General features: G+C 53.1%; 1 protein-coding gene across 1 annotated transcript in view; it reads right to left on the bottom strand.

Moving 5' to 3' along the window:
- NRG2 (neuregulin 2) overlaps window positions 1–21,524 on the bottom strand; it is a 244,816-nt gene that overhangs the window by 28,600 nt on the left and 194,692 nt on the right. The window contains 1 exon segment of the mRNA XM_054694326.1: window positions 5,759–5,930. Coding sequence (XP_054550301.1) covers window positions 5,759–5,930 — 172 coding nt within the window.

The following is a 21,524-nucleotide window of genomic DNA, read 5'->3' as shown; positions in this document are numbered from 1 at the left end:
AGAGGCATGAGCCAGGGCCCAGGCTGGCTGTGGCTCCCCAGCAGTCACCCAGAGGTCATGTCTCCCTGCAAAGCCACATGGCCTTGCAGGGTGAATGGGGTGCAGGTTCCCTCAGATCAGCCATCTCTGGGGTCCAGCTGGAATGCTAAGTCCCTGGAGCAGGAGGAAGGCCTGGGCACTCAGGAGCACCCAGGGTGGGACCATGTAAATCTGAGAATCCTCACAGCCTTGCCAGGGCCGGAAAAAAGGTCCCTTAGGAAGTCACATGACACCTTCCCTCCTCCTCTTTCAGTGCCCGTGTCCCGCTCACCCCCAGAGGCGCAGTCACTGGCTCGCCAGAACCTTGGCCTTCCCTGAGAAGTGGTAGCCTGTCTCTCCAGATGTAGAGGCCTATTCCCCCGTACCTGGGAGAGCTGCCCTTCTAGCAGGTTCCCATGGTAACTGTGCCCAGCCTCCCAGTCCCCATCACACCTCTCCTCTGGCTTCCCAGCAGCCCTGACATTTTGGGATACCGTGGCCTCTCTTTTTCTTCCTTCTTTCACTCAACATAGAGGAGTGCCTTCTGTGTGCTGGGAGCTTGGATGCCTCGGGAACAAAGAGATTCTATCCTATGGCCTGACTTGACCCTCATGAATAATCTGGGGAGGAACAGGGCGTACAAATGGTAAAACTGAGTCCTAGAGGGGTTTCCAGGCTGGCCTAGGACACACAGCAAGGCAAAGGTAGAGCTGATGAGGAGCTGGTGTTGGTGAGGGCAGCGGCCTCTCAGCAGCACGCAGACTCTCCTGAAGTGCGAAGCTAGGCCGTCGCCCACTGTGGAGGGCTTTGGACCCAGTCCCCGCAGGTCAGGGGCTGCAGGGCCAGGTTTGGGCAGGGATTCCAGCACAGTGGCGACTCCAGGGTACCTGGCCCTGCTTCCCTCTTCTTTCAGAAAACCCTGCGCAACTTCTCCTTCCATCCCAGAGTCTCCCTGAACCTACCCTAAGGTGCCTGGGCTCCGAGGGCCTGTGTATACTTCCTAGGCCTCCCTCTCACCAGGTATTCTGGGGGCAATCTAAGCCAAGAGTAAGCCGGGGATCTCAAGGTGGCCCCCAGGGGTTAAGAAGGAATAGCACTAAAATTTCTTTATGCCATAACTACCTATTTTTAGTTTGGAATTAAAAAACCAGGTTCCCAGAATACATGTGGTGGGTTGGAGGGCTGGTGAACAGGATTCAGGGGAGCAGAACTGCCCATTCCTGAGCCAGTGATGTAAAACAGCCATGAAGCTGGTGGGAGTGGAGGGCAGGGGGTGAGCAGCAGTCACCCAGAGGTCCTGGGGAGACAGCAAACTCAGCCATCTCCCTACCGGGGCTGTGCTTGGAGACCCCTCTCCTGGGCTCCACGTCTGCCTGGGGGCGGGGGTCTATTCCCAGACTTCCTTACTCCAATGTCTCCCAAACAAAGCTCCAGGGGGTTGTCCTGTTAGTGGGCCCTGTTGCTGTGGCACTGTCCTTGTGTACGCTACAGTGACAGCTGCCAGCCTCCCTCCCCCTACCTTGCCCCGGTTCAAGACTGTCTCCTTGGTCTGGTCTCTGCCTACAGGCCTCTTCTGTCAATTCAAGTTTGCTCCCTTCATTAAACAGAGCCCTGGAGGCCCCTCCAGCTGAGACAGCATCTCCTTCCTGGCTCCAGCCTAATTAGATGCCACAAAGCCCAGCTAACCCAAGTCCAGGCTTCTCTCACTTTCTAGCCACCAGCTCTTCCCTGACCCCAGATGAGCAGAGGAGGGGGTCATCTGAAGGGGTTAAGATCAGGGGACAAAAACAAAAAAAGATACAGGGGACACATAGCCAGAGCCTCCCTGACCCACAGCTGAATTCAAAGGTGCTTTCCCTACATGACATAGTAGCACCAGGCAGAGCTGGGTGCACAGATTGTCTGAAGAGATAAAAACTAGAACTGGACTGAAGGGCTTCTCACTGGAAGTTGGGACCTGTGGAAAGGAGGCTCAGGGCCACACCTCCCCTTTGAGGAACCCGAAGAGGCAAGGAGACAGAAACAAATGCCTAGGCTTGCTGGCTACAGGCATCTCGGTTTACCAGCTGTATGCTGATCTTGCCAGCACCAGGGAGGTGGGCCCCAGACTTGAAAAAGACGCTCTGGGGTCACTGCGGCTGGTGGGATGCTCTGGGTTGCTTAGGCCCAGGAGTGGCAGCCACCACAAAGTTTTCTCCTCACTCTAGATCCAGTCGAATGCCCCAAGGACTGAGGACTCTCTCCTGCCTTTCCGGCATGCCCAGTGTGGTCCTGACCTAAACCTGCCCCTGCCATGGACGCCCCTCCTTCCTTCCTCAGCCAGTTCTCTGCTGGCAGGGACGGGCTCTGGGCGGCCGTGTCCTCCACCCGTCCGCACATTTTCCTCAGCGCCTTCCTCTTGCTGCCTGCCTGAGGGGCCTGTTCCAGCCTGTCCCTCATAAATAAGGGAACACACGGTTCTGCAGGGGAGGGCTCCATGCCCAGGGCATGGGGGGCAGCTTTCTCCTGGCACAGAAAGGCTTGAGTTAGGTACCTCAGAGCAGGGGCCCCAGAGACTGACAGCACTGCTGGGAAGGGGGTCTCTGCAGGCAAGGCAGAGTGTGGCCTGGGCAGACAGAGTACAGAGGGGTCCAGAGAGTGGGCAGTAGGATAGAGAGGATTCTGCAAGACAGGAGACTTCTGGCCCCATGGCAGGGAAGGCCCTGATGCAGGGGCATATGTATGGAGATGCCCGATCTCCTCAAGGGGTTCCCAGGGAATCAGTCCATGGGGAATCACAAGTTCTCCATCACGACCCACTCTTCTAGCTCATCAGCTCAGAGCCCAAGGGCAGGATAAGAAAGCAAAGAAGTTTCAGAAATGCAGCTGCTGGGACAAGGTCCTGACAGGCAGTGGGTGAGGGGTAGTTGGGGATCTCCAAGACCCAGGAGGAGACTGACCAGGCCCTGATCCTGGGCTGGGTGACCCATCTGTCAGAGGAGTCCAGAGGTCAGTAGCTGGCTCAAAGTCAAGGTCAACCCAAAGGCACCTGCCTGGTCCCAGGATCACCCACTGCTCAGGAGAGGAGGGCAAAGCTGCAGGAGTCCCATAACTCAACACCAAGCTTGGGCCTCCTGCGCCGGGCCACAGGGGAGAAGGGAATGTGTGGGGGCACGCAGTCAATGAGGCTTTCTCATGCTAGGAAGAAGGTCCCTGACAATGTACTGAAATTGTCTAAGACACCAGGAGAGGAAGTGACGAGCGCTGCCTTGAGGGCTCACGAAGGTGTCCCAGAGGATGCAGCATTTAAGATGGCCTTTGGAGAACTTTGCCACTAACAAGAGACACTGAGGGTGCTGCCACACAGGGAAAAGCCTGGGCCCAAGTCCACGGTCATGAAAGAAAGACTAAGAAACAGAAGGTGAGGGAACAGTGGGGTGGTGACTTACAGAGAGGAGAGTCGGAAGGGCCCCAAGGCCTGGGCTGAACCTGGCACGACAGCTCTCCAGCTGTGTCAAGGAACTGAGTGGATGATAGGGTATGTGTCCCCGCTATGAAGATCATCTCGTCAGGGTCATGGGTCCAGTGACTCTGTGAACTCTAGACTGGCAGTCAAAGCCAGGAGTACAAGGTCCATTTTTTTCCTGAAGAAAGGGCTGAGGCTTTTACTGGCTTCTACACTAGGGGCCAGACCAGAAGCTCTGTGAAGGGAGCGACTGTGCCTGTCCCCTTCACTGGCGGAGCTCTGGTCTCTGGCAGGAAGTCTAATATTCACATGTACGTGTTAGATACAGTAACACACTCACAAGGGCCTGTGGCCCAGAAAAGGTCAGGAGTGGGACAGAAGAGGCTAATGGCAGGGAGAGCAAGTAAAGTAGCAGTAGGGCAGGGAGAAGGTGCCTCGCTCCAGCGTGTGTCCCCCTGGAGGGGATGGCATGGGGCAGATGCTGAGCAGCGGCCACAGCCGAGAGGGGAGCCCCCTGATGGGGGGTGCACAAGGCAGGGCCTGGAGAGCTGGGGAAGGCTAGATTGGGGCAACCTGACTCAGAGATGCCTGTGGGGTATCTCTCAGGGTTGCATCTAGTGTTTAGCTGGCAGATGGGTCTGGAACTCGGGCTAAAAATAAAGCCACTGACTAGTGATAGAGACTTGCTGGTCATCAGAAATGAGTGGGTAACACCATTTGCAGGTGGAGAGGGAAGGAAAAGAGAAGTGAAGTCCAAAAGACAGGAAAATTCCAGCACAAATGGTGACTGGGAGAGAATGGCTGAAGCATGAGAGGAGCAACAGGGGGGTCATGGGGCGAGGGAGCGGGTGGCAGCCACGCCAGAGGCCGAGACCTGGAGGCCAGGAGCTCTGGGGTTGCAGGGTCTCTCGGGAGCCTCACCCATAGAGTGTAGGGGTGTATTTACAGGGCAGAAGCCAGCAGAGCAAAGGGCAGTGAAGGATGAGAGAGTGGAGGGTCCTTGGGCTTGACACTGATGGGGGAGATTTGGGGGGGAAGAGGCGATATGGGGCAACAGCCAGAGGAGGAAGAGGACACGGAGAAGAGGAGGGAAGGCTGAGGGAGAGAAGCCATGTCGTGGGCTTGTTGGTAGGGAGCAGGGCTGATGTCACCAGGCAAAGGAGCTTGTTGGCAACAAGGGGACTCTGAGGGGGTGTGCTTGTGCGTGTGCAGTGGCGGCGAGCCAGAGAGCTGGGGACTGGGAACGGGGGGACGAGGTGGGCCATACTGTGGACATGTCTGAGAGTGACGAGGAGGGCCTGGGCGCACACGCTGCTCTGACTTCTGCCATGTCAGTGAAGCAGATGAGAGGAGAGAGAGGGCGGGAGGAAGGCGCCCCAGAGGCTTGTCCATTGTCCGCTCCAGCTTGGAGCCAGTCTTGCAGTGCAGCGCAGTGAGTCGGGTTGCCTCTGAATGGGAATTTGGGGGCAACCTGAACTTCTTGCTAACTCAATAGACTGGGGACACACTGAAAACCCTCACCCTTCCTCCCCTAGGAAGCAGCATTTTTCCAGCCATGAGCCTTTGACCTTCCCAAAGAACTTTCTGTTTTCTCCCTTGACTACCATCCAGATGGCCGAGTCTATGCTTGCTCCCTGCTCTTGGAGGGAGAGTGGAGATCTTGAAGCACCTCCCAGACTGACCCGCCCCCCCACCCTCCTTCACAGTCTGGGCTGCACATCCAGGGCACACAGCACAGCAGAGCAGTGTGAGCACAGGCTGAGGCCCTCTAAAATCATCTTTGTTTGCAATTTGGTGTATGAGCAGGGAAATGAGTCAGGAAGAGGTGGCTGTAAGCTACTCTGGAGGGACAGGAAGACTGGGTGCTCCCTGGCCAGAGAGGAAGTTCCAGGCTCTCAGGGCCCACGGAGAGAGGTCACGCAGAACTCTCAGGGGCTGCAAAAAGTAGGAGAGAGATGAGGAGATGCCCTCGGACCCCTGGGCTTTCCTGATGGTGGAAGGCCCTGCCTCGCCAACTCAAGATGGGAAAATGTCTGCAGATGCTGTGGCAAGTCCTTTGAGAAGTTTCAGAGACCAGAGGAGACCCCACGGGTGACACTGACTATCAGATTGCCTTCAACCATGCCGAGACGGGGGAGCCCACAGGTGCAAGTGGAAATAGGGTGCAGTGAGAAAGGAGCAATGGGATTGGTTCCATGGATGGTGCAGGGCACAGGCCTGGAATCTGCCCAGCTCAAGTCCCTGCTTCTCGGGGTGGGGGGAGGCTGGGGAAAAGGAGGGATGCGTGCTGCTCACCTGCCATTGCCGTACTTGATGCGGATGTCACGACTGCGGTTGAGCTCCTTGCCGTCCTTGAACCAGCGGTAGGAGGGCTGGGGGTTCCCCGCTGCTGCCTCGCACTTCAGCGATTGCTTCTCACCCACCTGCCCCGTTTGGCTCTTCATCTTCTTCAGCTTGGGCCGCGTGGCTGTGGGTACAAGGCAGGGAAGTGGTGAGAGGAGCAGTGCCAAGCATGGGCAGTGGAGGAAGGGTCACTGGCAGGGACCACCCTCCTGATGTTGTTTCCTAGTTCAGTTCACAAGCATTCAGAGGTCTGCAGTGACATCACTGTGGTTACTACTTAGGATTTTTCTTTGTGCTTAGAACTTTACATCCATGTATATTTGTACAAATTAGGCTTATGAAAGGAACTCCATGAGTTCACTGCACAGATTAAACCCTGTTATAAATGGTGAAACTGAGGCTCAGAATGGCGAACTCATTTCCCAGAGTTGATAGACAAAGGCAGGTGTCCTCGACTTCAGAGGTGAGGTCTAGCTTCTGTTCCAGACCCGCAGGCCTATTCTGCGCCCAGAGGACACAAGGGGACCACAATGATAGGCCCGGCTCTGGCGCGCAGGAAGTTGGGTCTGGCAGGGGAGTCATAACCTGGCACTGATATCACAACACAGAGCCCAGAAGAGCGACCCCAGCCTGGGCAACTGAGCAAATCAATTTAGCAAAGAGCTAAGGATGGGGCTGGAAGGAATGGGGCTGGAAAGATGGGGCAGGTAGAGTCAGAGCTGGGCCTGGGAAAATCACATGTGGTTTTGGGGTGTGCTGATGTGAAGGGGTAAAGTGGGGAGTTGTGTGGGGAAAGGCACAGGCCCAACCATGGATGCAGGGCTGCAAATATCATTGATTTCCACATGCCTCAGTCTCCCATGTCTCATCACCTCACTCCCTCCCCACCCACAATCTCAGGGAAAAAAAGAGAAAGCAAGCAAGCGATGGGAAAAGTGCCCTGTTGTCAGGAAGGTGAGGGCAAGCCCCTGCTCCCTGCTGTTTGTAATAATTTCCACTGGAACCGCCCTTTACAGGAGATGGGCTGCCTCTCGGCAAGCTCTCATTTGCTGCCGGAGCTCCAGAAGGCAAGTGTCATTACTAACGGAGTGAGGATGAGACTGAGAGGTTAAGAGACTTGACCAAGGTCACACAGCCAGGCAGTCACAGAGCTGGGACTGAAGTCCAGGCTCCTGGATCCACAATGGGTGAGGCTGGTAGCAGGCTCTGCTGCTTCTGCAGCCTCATCTCCCCGTGAGGAACAGAGACCATGGTTAGAGTTCTTTCAACAGCAGAAGGGAGGGTCCTCTAGGGACTGTCAGCCCACCCTGGCTGTATGTAAGGGACCCTCACTGAACCTAACCCTGAGCTCCTAAGTGGGGAGTAGATACAAGTGGGGTACAGGGGCAGAGAACATGAAGAGAAAGGGCTTCTAAGGCCTTAAAAATGTGTTACGTAGAGTTAAAAAACCGTACTTTTGTTCATTTTAGGAAATGAAATAATACAGAAGGGTAAAAGAAGAAAAAAGATGATCCATTAATCCAGTAATCAGAAATAAAACTCTCTCTCTCTCTCTCTCTCTCTCTCTCTCTCTCTCTCTCTCATACACTTTTAACAAAGTGGGATCAGGGCCACTAACATGTTTTTTTTGCCTTAAATATTAATAACATTTGCCCAACCTAATTCTATAGGACATGAATATTCAGGGAGATAACAGATATTACTTGATAAAAGGGTTCCATGAGCCAATCAGTTGGGGAACATTTCGTACACAGAGAAGTATCTTCATTGACTTCATTATGATTCTCCAAATAAGTGAGAGCCTTGGAACTTCTTTCTTGGAACTCTTAGTAGCATTTCAAGGAAGTCAAGTTACATGGAACAGATTTTATAATAAAAGTTATATGTATATATATATTTATAGATATGTGTTTTAATAGATAATATAGTCTCATGATTTGAAATTCAGGAAGTGAAGGACAGAAAGCTTAAAAAGCAACTTCAGCTCTTAAACTTCTCTGACCACAGCCACACACTTGCGTTTCCAGGAGGCAACCAATTTGCTCAGTTCTGTTTATATTCTTTCAGAGACTGTTTATGAATAAACAAAAAAAACCTCTCAGCATCCACATGCATGTTTTTTGATAGCATCATTTTTCACAGTTGCATAGTACTCCCATATAGATGTATCAAATTTATGTACCCAATTCCCATTTTGGGGCTTCTGGCATGCCTCCTTCCTTGCCACCCCTTCCCCCATTACAAATAAGCCTGGAGGAAGAGCTCTGCAGCTGCATCCAGTGTGTGCATCCTCTGCACACCCCAGTGTACACAGTGTACACTGACATGGGCAGTGTGGCCCCTGGTTCAGACTGCCTGGGTTCAAATCCAGGTTTTGTAACTCAGCTTTGTGTCCTCAGGTCACAGACTTAATCTTTTTGCACCTCAGTTTCCTCATCAGTGTCAGACAGGTGATGATAGCTCCTACCCAGTGGGATGATGGGATGATGATGATGACATAATGCGTGCAGAGCCTGGAAGGCATGGAGCATTTAATAAAGGCTAGCTATTACTGTTATTATTATCCATGACTATTTCCTAAGGCGATCCTCCTAAAGGTGGAAACGCTGTGTCAAAAGGGTATGCAATCTTCCTCAGCTCCACACCTTGCCAAATTGCCTTCTGGAAAGGTTGCACTAATTTGCACTCCCACCAGTGAATGATAGTGTCTGTTTTTTCCACACCCTCACCAACATGAGGTATTATCATGTATTTAATCTTCACCAATTAGCTAAGCAAAAGATAACGTCTCTTTGTTGCCTTCATTTGCATTTATTTGATTATTGGTGAGGCTAACCTGCTTGTCCAGAGTGTATCGGCCCATTGTATTTCTTTTTGAATTGCCTATTCTTGTCTGTACTGTTTTTTTCTAGAGGGTGCTCATCCTTTTATTGATCTGTAAAAGTTCTTTATAAATATCAAGCCTATTAACCATTTGCTACAATTTCCTAATTGCCTGCTTCTTACATTTTTTTACAGTTTTTCCCTCTGTGCATGTACATCCCTGGTGTATCTTTTGGGACTCCCACTAACCATTGGATTTTCCAGAACTTCATGACTGGAAGTGTGGCTGAAGCTCTACCTCAGCATACTTCCCCCTATCGGCACTCCACCCTTTGTCTGCTTGCTCTGGGGTCCCAATCCCTCTAGTAGTTCTTAACCTTGAATACTCATAAGAATCAAATGGGAAGCTTTAAACATTATGGAGGTGTCTGGAAAACATCCTGGATATTCTGAAGCAGAACCTGTGAGGGCCAATCCAGGTATATAGATTTTAAAGGCTCCTCAGGGATTTTCTAACTTAAAAATAAACACACACACATACAGGAAAGTGCATGTCCTGAGAGCAGACATTGCTCAGTGACTGTTACACACTGAACACACCTCATACCTCCGAGCTTTGCTAACCCCTTGGTCAAGTGGTGACCTCCATCTAGACGCCACTCCCTTGTTGTGAACTGGGGACACAGAGTGCTCTTTTCAGGTCCTGAGAGGTCCTTCCCCTGCTTGGGGAGCATTGACCTTTGTTGCAGTCCTGAGATAGGGGGGCCCCTGCCCCTACCACCCCTACCTGTGGTCACTTCCCTCCCAATAAGCCAGGGTGGGGACAGGGGAGACACCCAGTGGGAGGAAGCGGTGGTCACTCTACTTGTTTCCCAACACACGGTGAAGACTCTGCACTGAGCTGTGTCCACTGCTTAATGGGGTGGGGGGGGCGGAGGAGGATACACAGAGACTGAACCCAGTTCAGAGGGCCCAAGAACCGTGGGCTCTGAAATTGTCCAGCCACCTATGGAAAGCCCAGGACTCCACTACAGGCCACAGGAGCGCACCCCATCGAGTGTGAGTCCAGTGTGGCCCAGCAGCCACTATATACAGCCTGAACAACCTGCACGACTCACTTGCAGCCCAGGCCTCCGGCCATTCACTCCGCCTACTACATGCCCGGAACTCTTCTGGGCCCTGAGTCCATGGTAGGTAATAAGCCAGACGGTTCTTGCTCTCAGGGAGCCTGAATTTTAGTGAGGCGGATAGGAAATAACCATCAGGAACTGTGAGGCAGTAACAAGCAGCTGGATAAGGCCCTGAGGTGAGAATGAACTTGGTCAGGTCAAGGGACAGAAGAGGCCCATGCAGCTGGAGACAGTGGATGCAGAGGCGCTTAAGGGGGTCTGGAGAGGCAGGCAGGGTCCAGGTGAGTTGTGTGTGGGAACCAGGACAAGAAGTCTGGATTTCTTTTAGCTTTTTTTTATTTTTGTTTTTGGTTTTTTTTGCTTTTTATGTGCCCACGAGAACATTTTGAGTTACATATGTGGATCACATTATATTTCTGTTAGAAGACAAAATCCAAATAAGCCTACATTTGAATGAAGCATGCTGTATTCTTTATGAAGTCTTCTTAATGGCTCCTCAAAAACAATCATCTGAGCTGCTAGCAACCTTGTCTCCTGTACTAGCAGCTGCTAATCTTGGTCCCCTAGTTCATAGCTCTTTGAAAAACAAGGATGGGCATTTTGAAAGGAACTAGGATCCTGAGAACAGGCTGTATTTTTTGATTCAGGAGAATCCCGTGGTGGGAGGGACAGCAGCTCAGGTGGCAGAAAAGAGAACACCCTCTTGAGAGCACTCAGAACAACACCCTAAGGACCTCTGCACCCTCACTCCTGGCCCCTGAGCATCATCAGGCTTCCTGCAGCAAGCACCCTCCAGAAGATGGCCTGTCATTTGTTTCATAGCTGTGATGGGCCTACAAGCTAAGGAACGGCCAGATCTTTCTCTGTGCATTTTAAGTCCCTCCTTCTCCTGAGCCACCATGGCTTCTCTCACTGTGGTTTCCAGCCAATGGAGCCAGTACCAGCCCCTGAGGACCCCTTGGGTAAGGCTCTCAGCTGTTCACACAGTGGTCCTTGGAGGACCTGAAGACAGTGCTATGGGACCTGAAGCTGGACCCGGCCAGCAGCAGCGCCTGCCTGGGCACCCTCTCAGCTGGGCGCAGAATTGTCTGGGTCTCTTTTTCAGCCCAGGGTGCAGAATGCAAAGCCAGCATGAGGCGCAGAGACCTTTGTGCTGTGTCCCAAGAGTGTCTTGGGGCCAGAGCCAAACCAAGCTGAGAAACGGCTTCCTGGGATGGAAGATGGAAGCAACCCAGAATATGGAAGAGCAGAAGCAAGTCAGTGGGCAGGCACTAAGCCGCAGTCAGTCAACATGGGTTTATGTGTGCCTACTGGGTGCCAGACTGTGTGCTCCGTCCAGACAGAAATGGCCTAGCCTTGTATGGAATAGCGACTTCACCCCAGGAGTTCGCTTGCTACATAAGAAAATACAATTTCATTGTAGAAAAACTACACAATACAAGTAAGGATAAAGAAATACACATCTAAATCATTTACCACCAGAGAGAAAACCACTGTTAACATTTTCAAATATCTTCTGCAAGAATTTTCTCTTTAAAATTGGCATTTTCTCAGTTTACAATATAGTACAAAAACGTTTTCTCAAGTCTGGAGCTACAGATCTAAATCACTTTAATGACTGAATAATATTCCATTGTTCAGATGAATTGGTTAGGTTATTTCTGATCCAACTTTCTGCTAATGTTAGTAATACTGCAATTAGCTTCTCTATAAACTCAGCTTTGCAGACAAAAAGGAGTTGCAGTCCTGAGGACCCACGCATTCTCCCAGCACCCCCAGAGAGGAGTTTGCAAAAGCTGAGCATGCAGGACAGTGGACTGATGGGGGGCAGCAGGAGGCAACAAGAGGATGTGTGTGCTCAAGAAGGGCGAGGCTTGCCACGCCATCTGTGTCTGAGGCCTGGGTTCCTGAGGTGGAAGGGCAGGGGCCACACTGGTGGTCTGGGTGGCCCTTGGGCATGGGGTGGCTCTGCCTTCACCTCCTCGAACATTCCCTCCTTGGACCGAGCCCTCTCTGCGGAGTGCCCGTTCTCCTGGAAAGGCTACTTTGTCCAGCTCACTTCTTTCTCTCCTCCTTTCCCACCTAAGTAGCAGGACAGGGGCTCTCTGCAGTGGGCATGTCGGGGGGAACCTTCTTTGGCAGTTTTATGTCAATAAGTGGAGGGTCTATCAGAGAAGACCCAGGTCTCCATAAAAGGATTTCCCTTGAGGACGGGTCCCTCAGAACCTTAAGACATATCCCAGTTGCCACGAGTTGGGCCCCAGGGCGTCTGATGGCCTCTGCTTGCTTCCTCATTGCCCAATGCCAAGCCACGGCATCTGGCCTGTGTCTGTTTGACAGGGAATCCCAGAAAGCACCTCACTAGAGATAACAACAACAGCAAGAACAACCAAGGCTGCTCCTTTCCCACATCCCAGCCCCGAGGCCAGGAGGTACCGCTGCTGCCAGGAGCTTGACCTCATTCCTCTCAGCAGTGGGCGGTGGGTGCGGAGCCTGCAGAGATCTGAGAGCAAGACAGACGCCCAGGACGTGGCCAGGAAGCCCAGCCAGGGAGGACCTGGCTCGGCCCCCCTCCCAGCACCTAGGGGGCAGGGGCAGCGGACTCTTAAAAGGGTTAATGATCCTCACCTCATGACTAAGGCTGAGCAGTCCCCTTTGCAGGGCAACACCTGGAGACAATGCGGCCAGCCTGCCTGGCATCAAAGTCTCCCACTGTCCTGCTGCTGGCGGGCTGTGGGCCGTCCTTTCCCCTCCTCCTCCCACCCACAAAGTGACTGCGACCTATTGGAGGTTAATTACAGACTCCAAGTTCAAATGAAAAAGAAAAAAATAACACCTGAAAACACAGCTGGTTTAAGTGGGCACAGAGAGCCGACTCTGAGCAGGTAGTCAGTCTCTCTCCCGTGCAAGAGCGCCCCTCCATAGTCAGGGGCCAGGTTCCCCAAGGGAGTATGTGCCCAGCTGGGCCTCTGGGTTGTCTCTGAACCACTTTTCCTTGACCAACCAGGCCCGGCCTGGTACCTAGCCTGGCTGTGCCCTCTTCTCACACCCATCCAATAAACAGCCACCTCCACTAGCCCGCATGCAGCAGGCACCCATCAGGTATTGGGTGTTTGGTCCTGAACAAGACAACATGGCCCTGATCTCAGGTCAGGCTCTGCCTCCTGTTCAGAGCTCTACCTGGATTGGCAGGGGGCAGAGTCTTATCGAGGGCCACTTCCCTGCTCCAGGGAAAGCCAGCCTATGGCTGACGGGCTTGCAGCTTAGCAGGCCAGGAGCCTGGCACTTTAGTTGCAAGGTAGAGTAAAAGGCCAGGAGGGCTGGCAGGGGATGGAAGCTAAAGAGGGAGGGTGAAGAAGGGAAAGGGGAAGGAGGAGACAAGGCTTGGCAGCTCCAAGATCAACAGAAATGGTTTCTGCCTTAAAGCTTTGTCTGCCCGTTCAGCGCCTCACTGACATCTCTTGCTCTCAGGCCTCTGTGAGTGCAGGGTAAGAATAGGCCTGGCCTGTCCGCCAGGGCTAACACCATGGCCACCTCCAGCCCCCTCTGCCAGGAGCCAGGCAGCTGACAGAAAACTGACAGCTTGGGCCTTGAACCCCAGGGCCAGGAGATTCAGGTGCTACAATGCCTTAGACTCAGGGCTGGCAAGTGGGGGCATGATGAGGCGGTGGGGAGAGGTTGCGTGGTGGGGGGAGGTTGCCTGTGTTCACAGAGCAGAGAACCATCTGCTGGGGTGGCTTATAGGATCTTGACAAACACAGAGTGTCCCTCAGTTCTTCCCAGGACTTGGGGCACAGGTCACAGGCACCTAAAGTTGGCACAGATGAGTCAGAGAGACACAGCAAGTTAGGTCTTTGTTGCAGTCTCCTGGTTTTCTAGCTGTTCACCATTAGGTAAGTGGTTTAGCCTCTCTGGACCTCAGTTGACTCACCTATAAATTACACTCTATCTATTTTCAGAGAAATGGAGTAAGAGAAAGCTCTTAATGGAGGGATGGAGGAGGGAGGGAGAGAGTGAGCGAGCCCAGAGCCCCTGCCCTCTTTGGGGTGGACCTGCACTTCCCACCCCTTCAGCCTGGCTGGAGAAAGTTGTTTCTGAAGCTCTGGCTCATGGAGACTGTAGGATAAGCAGGGAAAGAGGAAGCAGCTTACCCCAGGCAAGTCTGATTTTTCAAACTGGGATAAAAAAGCCACAGGATAGGGCCTCCCCTGGTGGCGCAGGTGGATGGGCTCTGCGCTGTGAAGCTGTCCACAGCCTCTGCAGCGCCAGTTCGATCCCGGTCGGCCGGCGGTGGTCCCACATGGCACGGCAGACCTCTCCTGTCGTGCCCGCTGCTCCCCTCAGCAGTGTATTTCGTCAGTCTGCCTGTTCTGTTCCCCGCTCTGTCTCTGGTGAATCCTCTCACCCTCCTGCGCATCTGGCCTGTACCCCGTATTTGTGTAAAATAAATAAATAAATCTTTAAAAAAAAAAAGCCACAGGATGATCTCAGGGCTTCTTTCTAGAGGGTCTGCCAAGCTCATTAGTAAGGGAAAGCGGCACCTTTGTATTAAAGCAAGCAGACATATGATGGAATATAATGTCAAGTTCATGTGGATTTTTGAAATAAAATAAAAATACAAAAATTCAAAGAGGCATTGGGGTTCCTGGGAAGGTTTTAACAGCCTGATAAAGGGGGGAGCATCTCACGTGCTCACCAAATGCAATGCAGGTACCCCCATGGGTGCAGAGAGCCCAAGGTGCCAGAGGCACTGCCTCCCCTACTTTAAGGAGAGTATGGCCTAGGCTCTCTGGAGACTGGGAGGGCTGGGATGTGGTTTTTAGGGTCCAGGCTAGTGAGAGAGAAGGGACTTGAAGGAACTCACCCCAAAACAAATCACTGCCTGGCTATTCTGTCATTAACTCAAATATAACATGTGGAAAGCCAGTTTCCCCATCTTCTCTCCTGTCACCACTCTTAATTGGATCCCCTCTTTCAGTCACCTTGGCATGTGACAACACTGTGACTCTACCTAAAGGTCCAAACCAGTCACCTTCCACCAAATATCCTTATAACCTCTTGTCCTCATAACCCTCCATCATCTGCCAGGCCGTTTCAGGACCTGCTGTTCTCCATGCCACTAGTGGTGGCACACGGCAGACCTACCTCTGTGGGCCTCTCTGGCATTCAGAGCCTGCGTTGGGTCTGTGATATCCATAGGAGAAAGGCTTTCCTACCCTTGGGGGTAACTTGCTGGGTCAGGGAATAGGCTCTCTTCCCACATACACCCTGCTTTCCTCTTACCACTTCCCTTCAGGAACTGAATATTCCAGGCAGACCAAATCAAACCAAACCAAATACAGAACATACCCATTCTGTATTCTACTTGCTTCTATGCTCTCTGCTCATGCTCCCCACCTCATTCCCCACAAAAGCACGCAGGCTTTTGGGCCAGGCGGGTCTGGGTTTGCATTCTGGCTCTGCCCTGTGTTTTGTATAACTGGAGAAGTTACTTAACCTCCCTGAGTCTTTATTTCCTTGTCTGTAACAGAGGAACAAACTCACCCACTTTCGTAAGCCTGGTGAGAATTAACTGGGGGTAATATATGTCAAGAAGTTAACCCAGTGCCTGAAATCGCAGTAACTGGCGGCTCTTATTTGTCTAAATCCCTCCATCACTAAGAGGCCACCGCCTCCCCTAACTGGCCCTGCCAGCAGCAGTCTCTGTCTCTTACAGGCTCGCTGAGCATTTCACCTGCACCACTAGGAGCAAACCAGGTTCTAATCTTTCTAGACTGTGGGCACCTCAGGGAGGGAATGTGTCAGACCACTGCTCTATTCCTGGCACCCGACATCGAGTAGGTACTCACCGAACGGTGGCTGAATACATGAATACAGTGGCTGGACAGGGACTGCTGGGTGCCTTGGGGTGGCCCAGACTAAGACTGCTGCCAGGGAAGGGGGCCCCTTGACGGCTAAGCCAGAGCCCTTTCCCACCCTTTCCCACACTCCTCCCCAACTCAGCCTTTCCCTCCCTTCAGCCAAGACAGGTACCTGCGGGCCTCCCTGGTGGTGCAGGGGTTAAAGGCTATCAAGCTATCACCAGACACTGCAGCTCTGCATGGCATGAGTTCTATCCCCAGCTGGCCAGGGAGCAACCCACATGGCACAGCAGACCTCTCCTGCCTTACCTGCTGCTCCCCTCAACAGTGTACTTTGGTCAATCAGCCTGTTCTGTTCCCCACTCTGTCTCTGGTGAATCCTCTCACTGTCCAACCCCGCCCCCCACACCTCTGGCTTACACCCCAGTTTTTTTTTTCTTTAAAGATTTATTTATACAAGAACCATGGTACAGGCCAGATGCGCGGGAGGGTGAGAGGATTCACCAGAGACAGAGCAGGGAGCAGAACAGGCAGACTGAAGAAATACACTGCTGAGGGGAGCAGCGGGTGAGACAGCAGAGGTCTGCTGTGCCATGTGGGATTCTCGCCAGCCGGCCAGGATTGAGCCCGCGCTGTAGAGGCTGTGGACAGCTTCACAGTGCGGCGCTCAACTGCCTGCACCACCAGGGAGGCCCCGTACATCCCAGTTCTTGTATACATAAATAAATAAATCTTTATTAAAAAAAAGAGACAGGCACCTGCCCCAGATAGCAGAGTGGATGATGGCATCAGGGAGGGCCTCACTGAAGGACGATTCTTGCTCGGCCCACGAGGCTGCCCAACCACTCAGGGGCTCCTGGGCACGAGCTTAGGCAGCAAGGTCTCCCGATGGGGACAAAAGAATTGATGAGGGACTGTCCTCCTTCATTTGTTCATTCAAGTGAGTACTGGGCACTCAGCACGTGTCAGGTGCTAGGGTCACGGTGACGGGTCTCAGCTCTGGTGGAGAATCCAGCTGAGCGGGGTTTCCCCTCCACAGTGGGATCAGTGCTGTGGCTGAGGCACTGGGTGCTGTGGTTGAGGCACTGGGTGCTGTGGGGGCTCAGAGATACACCTCACCCTCCCGCCTCACTTCGGGGTCAGGGAGGGCTCTGTGCAGTAAGCAAAGCCTATGCTGGGCCTGCAGGCCAAACAGAGTTGCTCAAGAGTAGGGGGCCAGGGCTCCAGGCAACGGCAGGGAACGGCAAGTTTAACGGACCGGCGGGAGACCACAGTGTACTCAGGAACTGCAGGAGATTCTGACTGGATCACTGCGTACTCAGGGCTGAGACTCGGGCCTGTAGTGATGGGCAGTGGGGAGCACGCAGCTACTGCTCTCTCCTTTTCTCTCCCTGTAGTTGCCACAGCCTGCTTCACTGGAGTGTGGACCTCTCTCTCTGCATCTAAGTTTCCCCATACAACCGGTGACGTGCTGGACCGTGAGCTCAGATCTGCCTCCACTGCACCAGAAATCACCTCCAGAACTCGTCCAAGAGTTGCCAGTGGTGAGCTATTCCATGGCAAAGCCCAACCCCCTGTAGCCACCATGGCCCACAGGCTGGACTATCACAGGAGACCTGACTGAGCCCTCCCTTGTCCATCCTCCCACACACCCATGGGGGCCGCTGCTGCCTGAAGAGTGGCTCTGACCAGGTTACCCTCCTGCTATTTGTTATTGTCCAGCTGTTTAAGATATGTCTAAACTCATCAGGGCGACATTCATGACACCTGCCGCGTGGCCCTGGTGACTTCTGCCCGCCTCACACCGTGCTGGGCAATGGAGCTTCAGGACTGCAGCGTTGCCCCTCTGGCCCTGGCTGCCACATTTTTGCTCAAGTCGTCTCCGCTGCCTGCAAGCCCAGTACCTTTAGAGTCACCATGGCCCTGCCATTCTCCAATGGGCTGCCTCCCTCAGTCCATCTCCTCCAGAGAGCCTCTCCAGTTTCCTTTGATTAGAATGAGTCTCTTCTTCCAGCCGTTCTGTGCCAGCCCTTGCCGGGGTCAGCCTTGGAACCGCCATCAGGTCTACCTGGTCCACAGGGGGTCAACACATAAACATTCTTCTTGCAACCCCCACCCATCATGCCTGGCACAGGGGGAAGGCCCAACCAGCAGTGCTCAAACCTCAGTCCACAGCATAAGCAACCGGCGGACTGGCTAAGAGTACATACCGCCCCTCCCCACGCTTCTGATTCAGTAGGTCAAGGTGGGGCCTGAGAATTTGCATTTCTAGTCAGTTTCCAGTTTATGCTTTAAATCAGGTTCCAATTGCTTAAACATTCACCTTTGATAAAAGGGGCTCCATTAGGATCAGAAACTACCCAGACAAGGGTTAGATCCAGCTGCTTCTCTGACCCTCAGCTTGGTTTCTGATCATCCACTTGATCATCCACCCTTAACCTCTGCAGCAACTCCCGCCTGTGACTGTAGTCTTGGGGCCTTGAGGCAGCCCTCTGTGTCAGTGCTCATGGTTCTGTTCACACTTAACTACCACAGTCACACTGCAAGCTCCTGTGAGGCAGGGACTCAGCTTGCTCATTTTTGCCTCCTCTAGGCTCCATGGAGAGCCCAGGAAATAAATATCTGACCAGTTGATGGGATGTGTTTGGTCCAACAAGTGGACCAGATGCGCATTCTTTGCCCTTTGCTGGTTCTTTCTTGGGGGCACAGACCATGAGGGAGTTCAGTGCAGGTGAACTATGCATGGCGTGGGAGAGCAGGGCCAGGCCTGAGCTTAAGATCCCATCATGCCACTAACGCACAGCCCATGGCAGGCAAGCCACAGACTCTCCCTGCCTCAGTTTTCTTACCTGTAAAGTGGAAATAATAAAAAAACACCAACACTTGACAGAATCAGTACTGGCACGTGGTAAGTGCTCATCCACATAGCTGCCTCCTTTCTCGGTGGCCCCCGTGTCCATAAGTTGAGCACAGACATATTCCTACTTCTCAAAAGACCCTTTGCCACCCTGGTAAACTACCCACCAACTAACCATTGAGCTTCTGCTCGAATGTCACCTCCTCTTTGAGGTAACACCTCCCACCTCCCTCCCAGGAGAACAAATCAATCATTCCTCCCTCGCCATACACAGCACTTATCTCTGGCATTACACTTGGTTCCAATCGCAGGCATTTGTGTAAGGCTCTGTCTGAACTTCCTGAGGGCAGGGGCTGTGATTTATTCACATAGCAAGAGTCAATGATGCTTACAGAAAGGAGTGCACAGAGCAAATGAAAACACATGCAGTTTGTAGTGTTAGCCCAGGACCAGGGCCTGGAAGTCTAGATAAAGGGATGGTTAGGCCAGGCCAGGGATGGAGAAAGATGGGGTGGCTGTGCTACCACTTAGTCCCTGCTGAGTTATGAATGGGGTGTTATTGGCTCAAAACTGGTGGGGACATACCAGAATGTGGTTCTGATGGGCCTTCAGGTCTCAAGTTTCAGGAATGCCTTGCTAGCATTTAAAACACCCAACGCCTCTCTTCCCTGTGCCAATTGTCCCTCAGGCCAGGCTAAGGCACAGAGGGCAGAGGATACCTAGCTGGGTGAGCGGGGCTGGCAGGCATGGGAAGCCTACTGGAGGCCAGGGCTAGAGCCTCCTGAGCTGGGTTAGCACCTTCCCCCACCCCATACAGTCCTCACTCACGGTTATACTGACTTGACCCTGAAGTTCCCAGCACCAAGGGCACTGACAGGTATCACTTGAGATTCCTGCTAGTACCTGAGACCAAGAGACGCTGCTTCCCTCAAAGCTGCTTCTTTCTCCAGCAGCTCGCAGAGCCACACAGGCCAGAGGCCTGGGGAATAAAAGGTCCAGCCCCTGCTCTTCAGCTGGAAGATGTTCTTTGTGTCCGGCCTGAAGCCTTGTTCTAACTCTACTTCTATCCCAGATCCACTGGTCACCGGATTCCCCCAGCCCAGGTGACTCACTGCCCTACCCCAGCCCCACTGCTGTGCCCATCTGGAAAGACTAGAGCTCTCTGTCCCCTCATCCCCCCTCCCCTGCGGAGTGCCTGGGACTGGGCTGAAGACCGATGAGTCCTGGTCTGTAAACTGCTTTGAGCTCTCAGGATGAAAGACTGTTGGGAAGTACAAAGTCACTCTCTGCTTGTTGTTATTGTTCTTAATGAACCCTGAGGTGCCAGGGCGCCGGAGCAGAGCATGAGGCACAGGCTGAGCCCCAGAATGGCAGGAGGACTGCTCCGGGTGCTCAGCTCAGCAGGGTCAGCCAGGGGCCAAGGCCAGAGGGGGAGGCTGCAAAAGAAATCCCCAGATGTGGTAGAGATACGTGCACAGGGCACGCCCCGCCTCAGCTTGGTCCTGGACTGCCCGAAGGCAGCAGTCCTAGAGGTCTGGGCAGCGTCCTGACCAGAGATGGGAGGTGGAAGAACCTCGCAGGGATGTTTTAGCGCCAGTTCAAACGAGACACTCCGGCACTCTCAGCTAGCGATGCCACTCCACCTTCATACTCCAGGACACCCCAGTGAGGACCAAAGCCTGCTCCCTGCCTTCCTGTGGGCAGGCAGAGATTCCCACTCTTCAGGGTGTTTCAACAGAGGGGACCTGCTCATCAACTCTGATCAGCTTTCAGAAAAGGTGAGGAACTAAGAATCTGACTTCAAAGCTATTCTTCCAAAAAACATAGCACCTTTAGGGGTTATCAGTTTCTTTGGGGCCCACTTCCCTAAACTCCAGTCTCACAGCTTTCCTCTTCTCAGGATTTTATGGAACACAGAGCCTGAGGGCTAGGGCTCTGCCCATGCACGGGGAAGGCCTGCGTTGAGAGCAGCATTTTCAGAGGCTCAGAGAGAGGGAGCACAATGCCTGAGATCACACAGAGGCAGACGAGGGGTGGGCGCTAGTCCTGAGTGGGCTTATAACCCCCTCCAACACCCCCTCCAGCCTTGACGCCAAAGCTGCTAAGGCTATGCCAGCGACCCCCCAAATACCCAGAGTTAAGGGGAAGTGGGGGTGGGAGGGCCCAGCCCCAAGTAGGGATACCAGGTGTCGCCCCCGAGAACTCTCAGTGAGTCATGGAGCAGAGCTCACACCTGCAGCCCCACCCTACATTGCTGCCACAGAGGCTGAGGGGCAGCCCCTTCTCCCACACTGGCCTAGGTGTGGGGAGGGAGTGGCCCTCCAGCTACTTGTCAAGGAGGAGATGGGGAGCTGTCTGGTCAGAGGTGGGGGGGAAATCAATTAATTGTCCTCTTCTTTCTCCCCACTAAGTTCAGACTTCCTGCTCCCCCGCCCCCCCCCATCCAGCTGAAGATTGCAGTGGGTAACCTGCTCACACCTTCCGTGTCTGCGCCTGGGTAAGACCCCTCTCCAGCTGCCCTGGGCCCATGTTCTCCCTCCTGGGGCACTAAGCATCCAGTAAGAGGAGCAGAGTTGGCGGAGAGGCCTCCAGCTCTGTAAGCCGCTGTTAGTTTAAATACCCATCCTGCCTGGCTTGAAATCAGACTACATTGCAGGTATTTAAAACTGTTGCTTCTCCATGCGCACACATGGAGGTGTGAAGCTGTACCCTCAAAATCATAGTTACGTAAAAGATTGGTGAATCAATAAAATTTGAAAGAAAAACCCCACGTGCCTCTCATTGACATAGTACTTTCTCCTGATACCTTGTCTCGAAGTGTGACCCTCCTCCTACCCTCCCCAGGCCTCCAAATTTCTCTAGTCCAGGCCTTGAGGCTACTTGATATCTGCTCACCAGACTGAGCATCCTGAAGAGCTGGCTGCCTGCTGGGAATCAGGGAACAGGAGGGAACAGAGAAGAAAAGATAGCAGGAAGTATTATAGTTACGCATCAAGAAGGATTTTCTCACAGGTGTAGAAGATGCTGGAAAGGAGCTCCGAGAGGCC

Source organism: Talpa occidentalis, unplaced genomic scaffold, assembly GCF_014898055.3.
Source record: "Talpa occidentalis isolate TD23 unplaced genomic scaffold, MPIMG_talOcc4v2.1 talOcc4.13, whole genome shotgun sequence".
Lineage (NCBI taxonomy): Eukaryota > Metazoa > Chordata > Mammalia > Eulipotyphla > Talpidae > Talpa > Talpa occidentalis.
The sequence above is the reverse complement of the archived record's forward strand: the minus strand, read 5'-3'. Positions and strand labels throughout refer to the sequence as shown.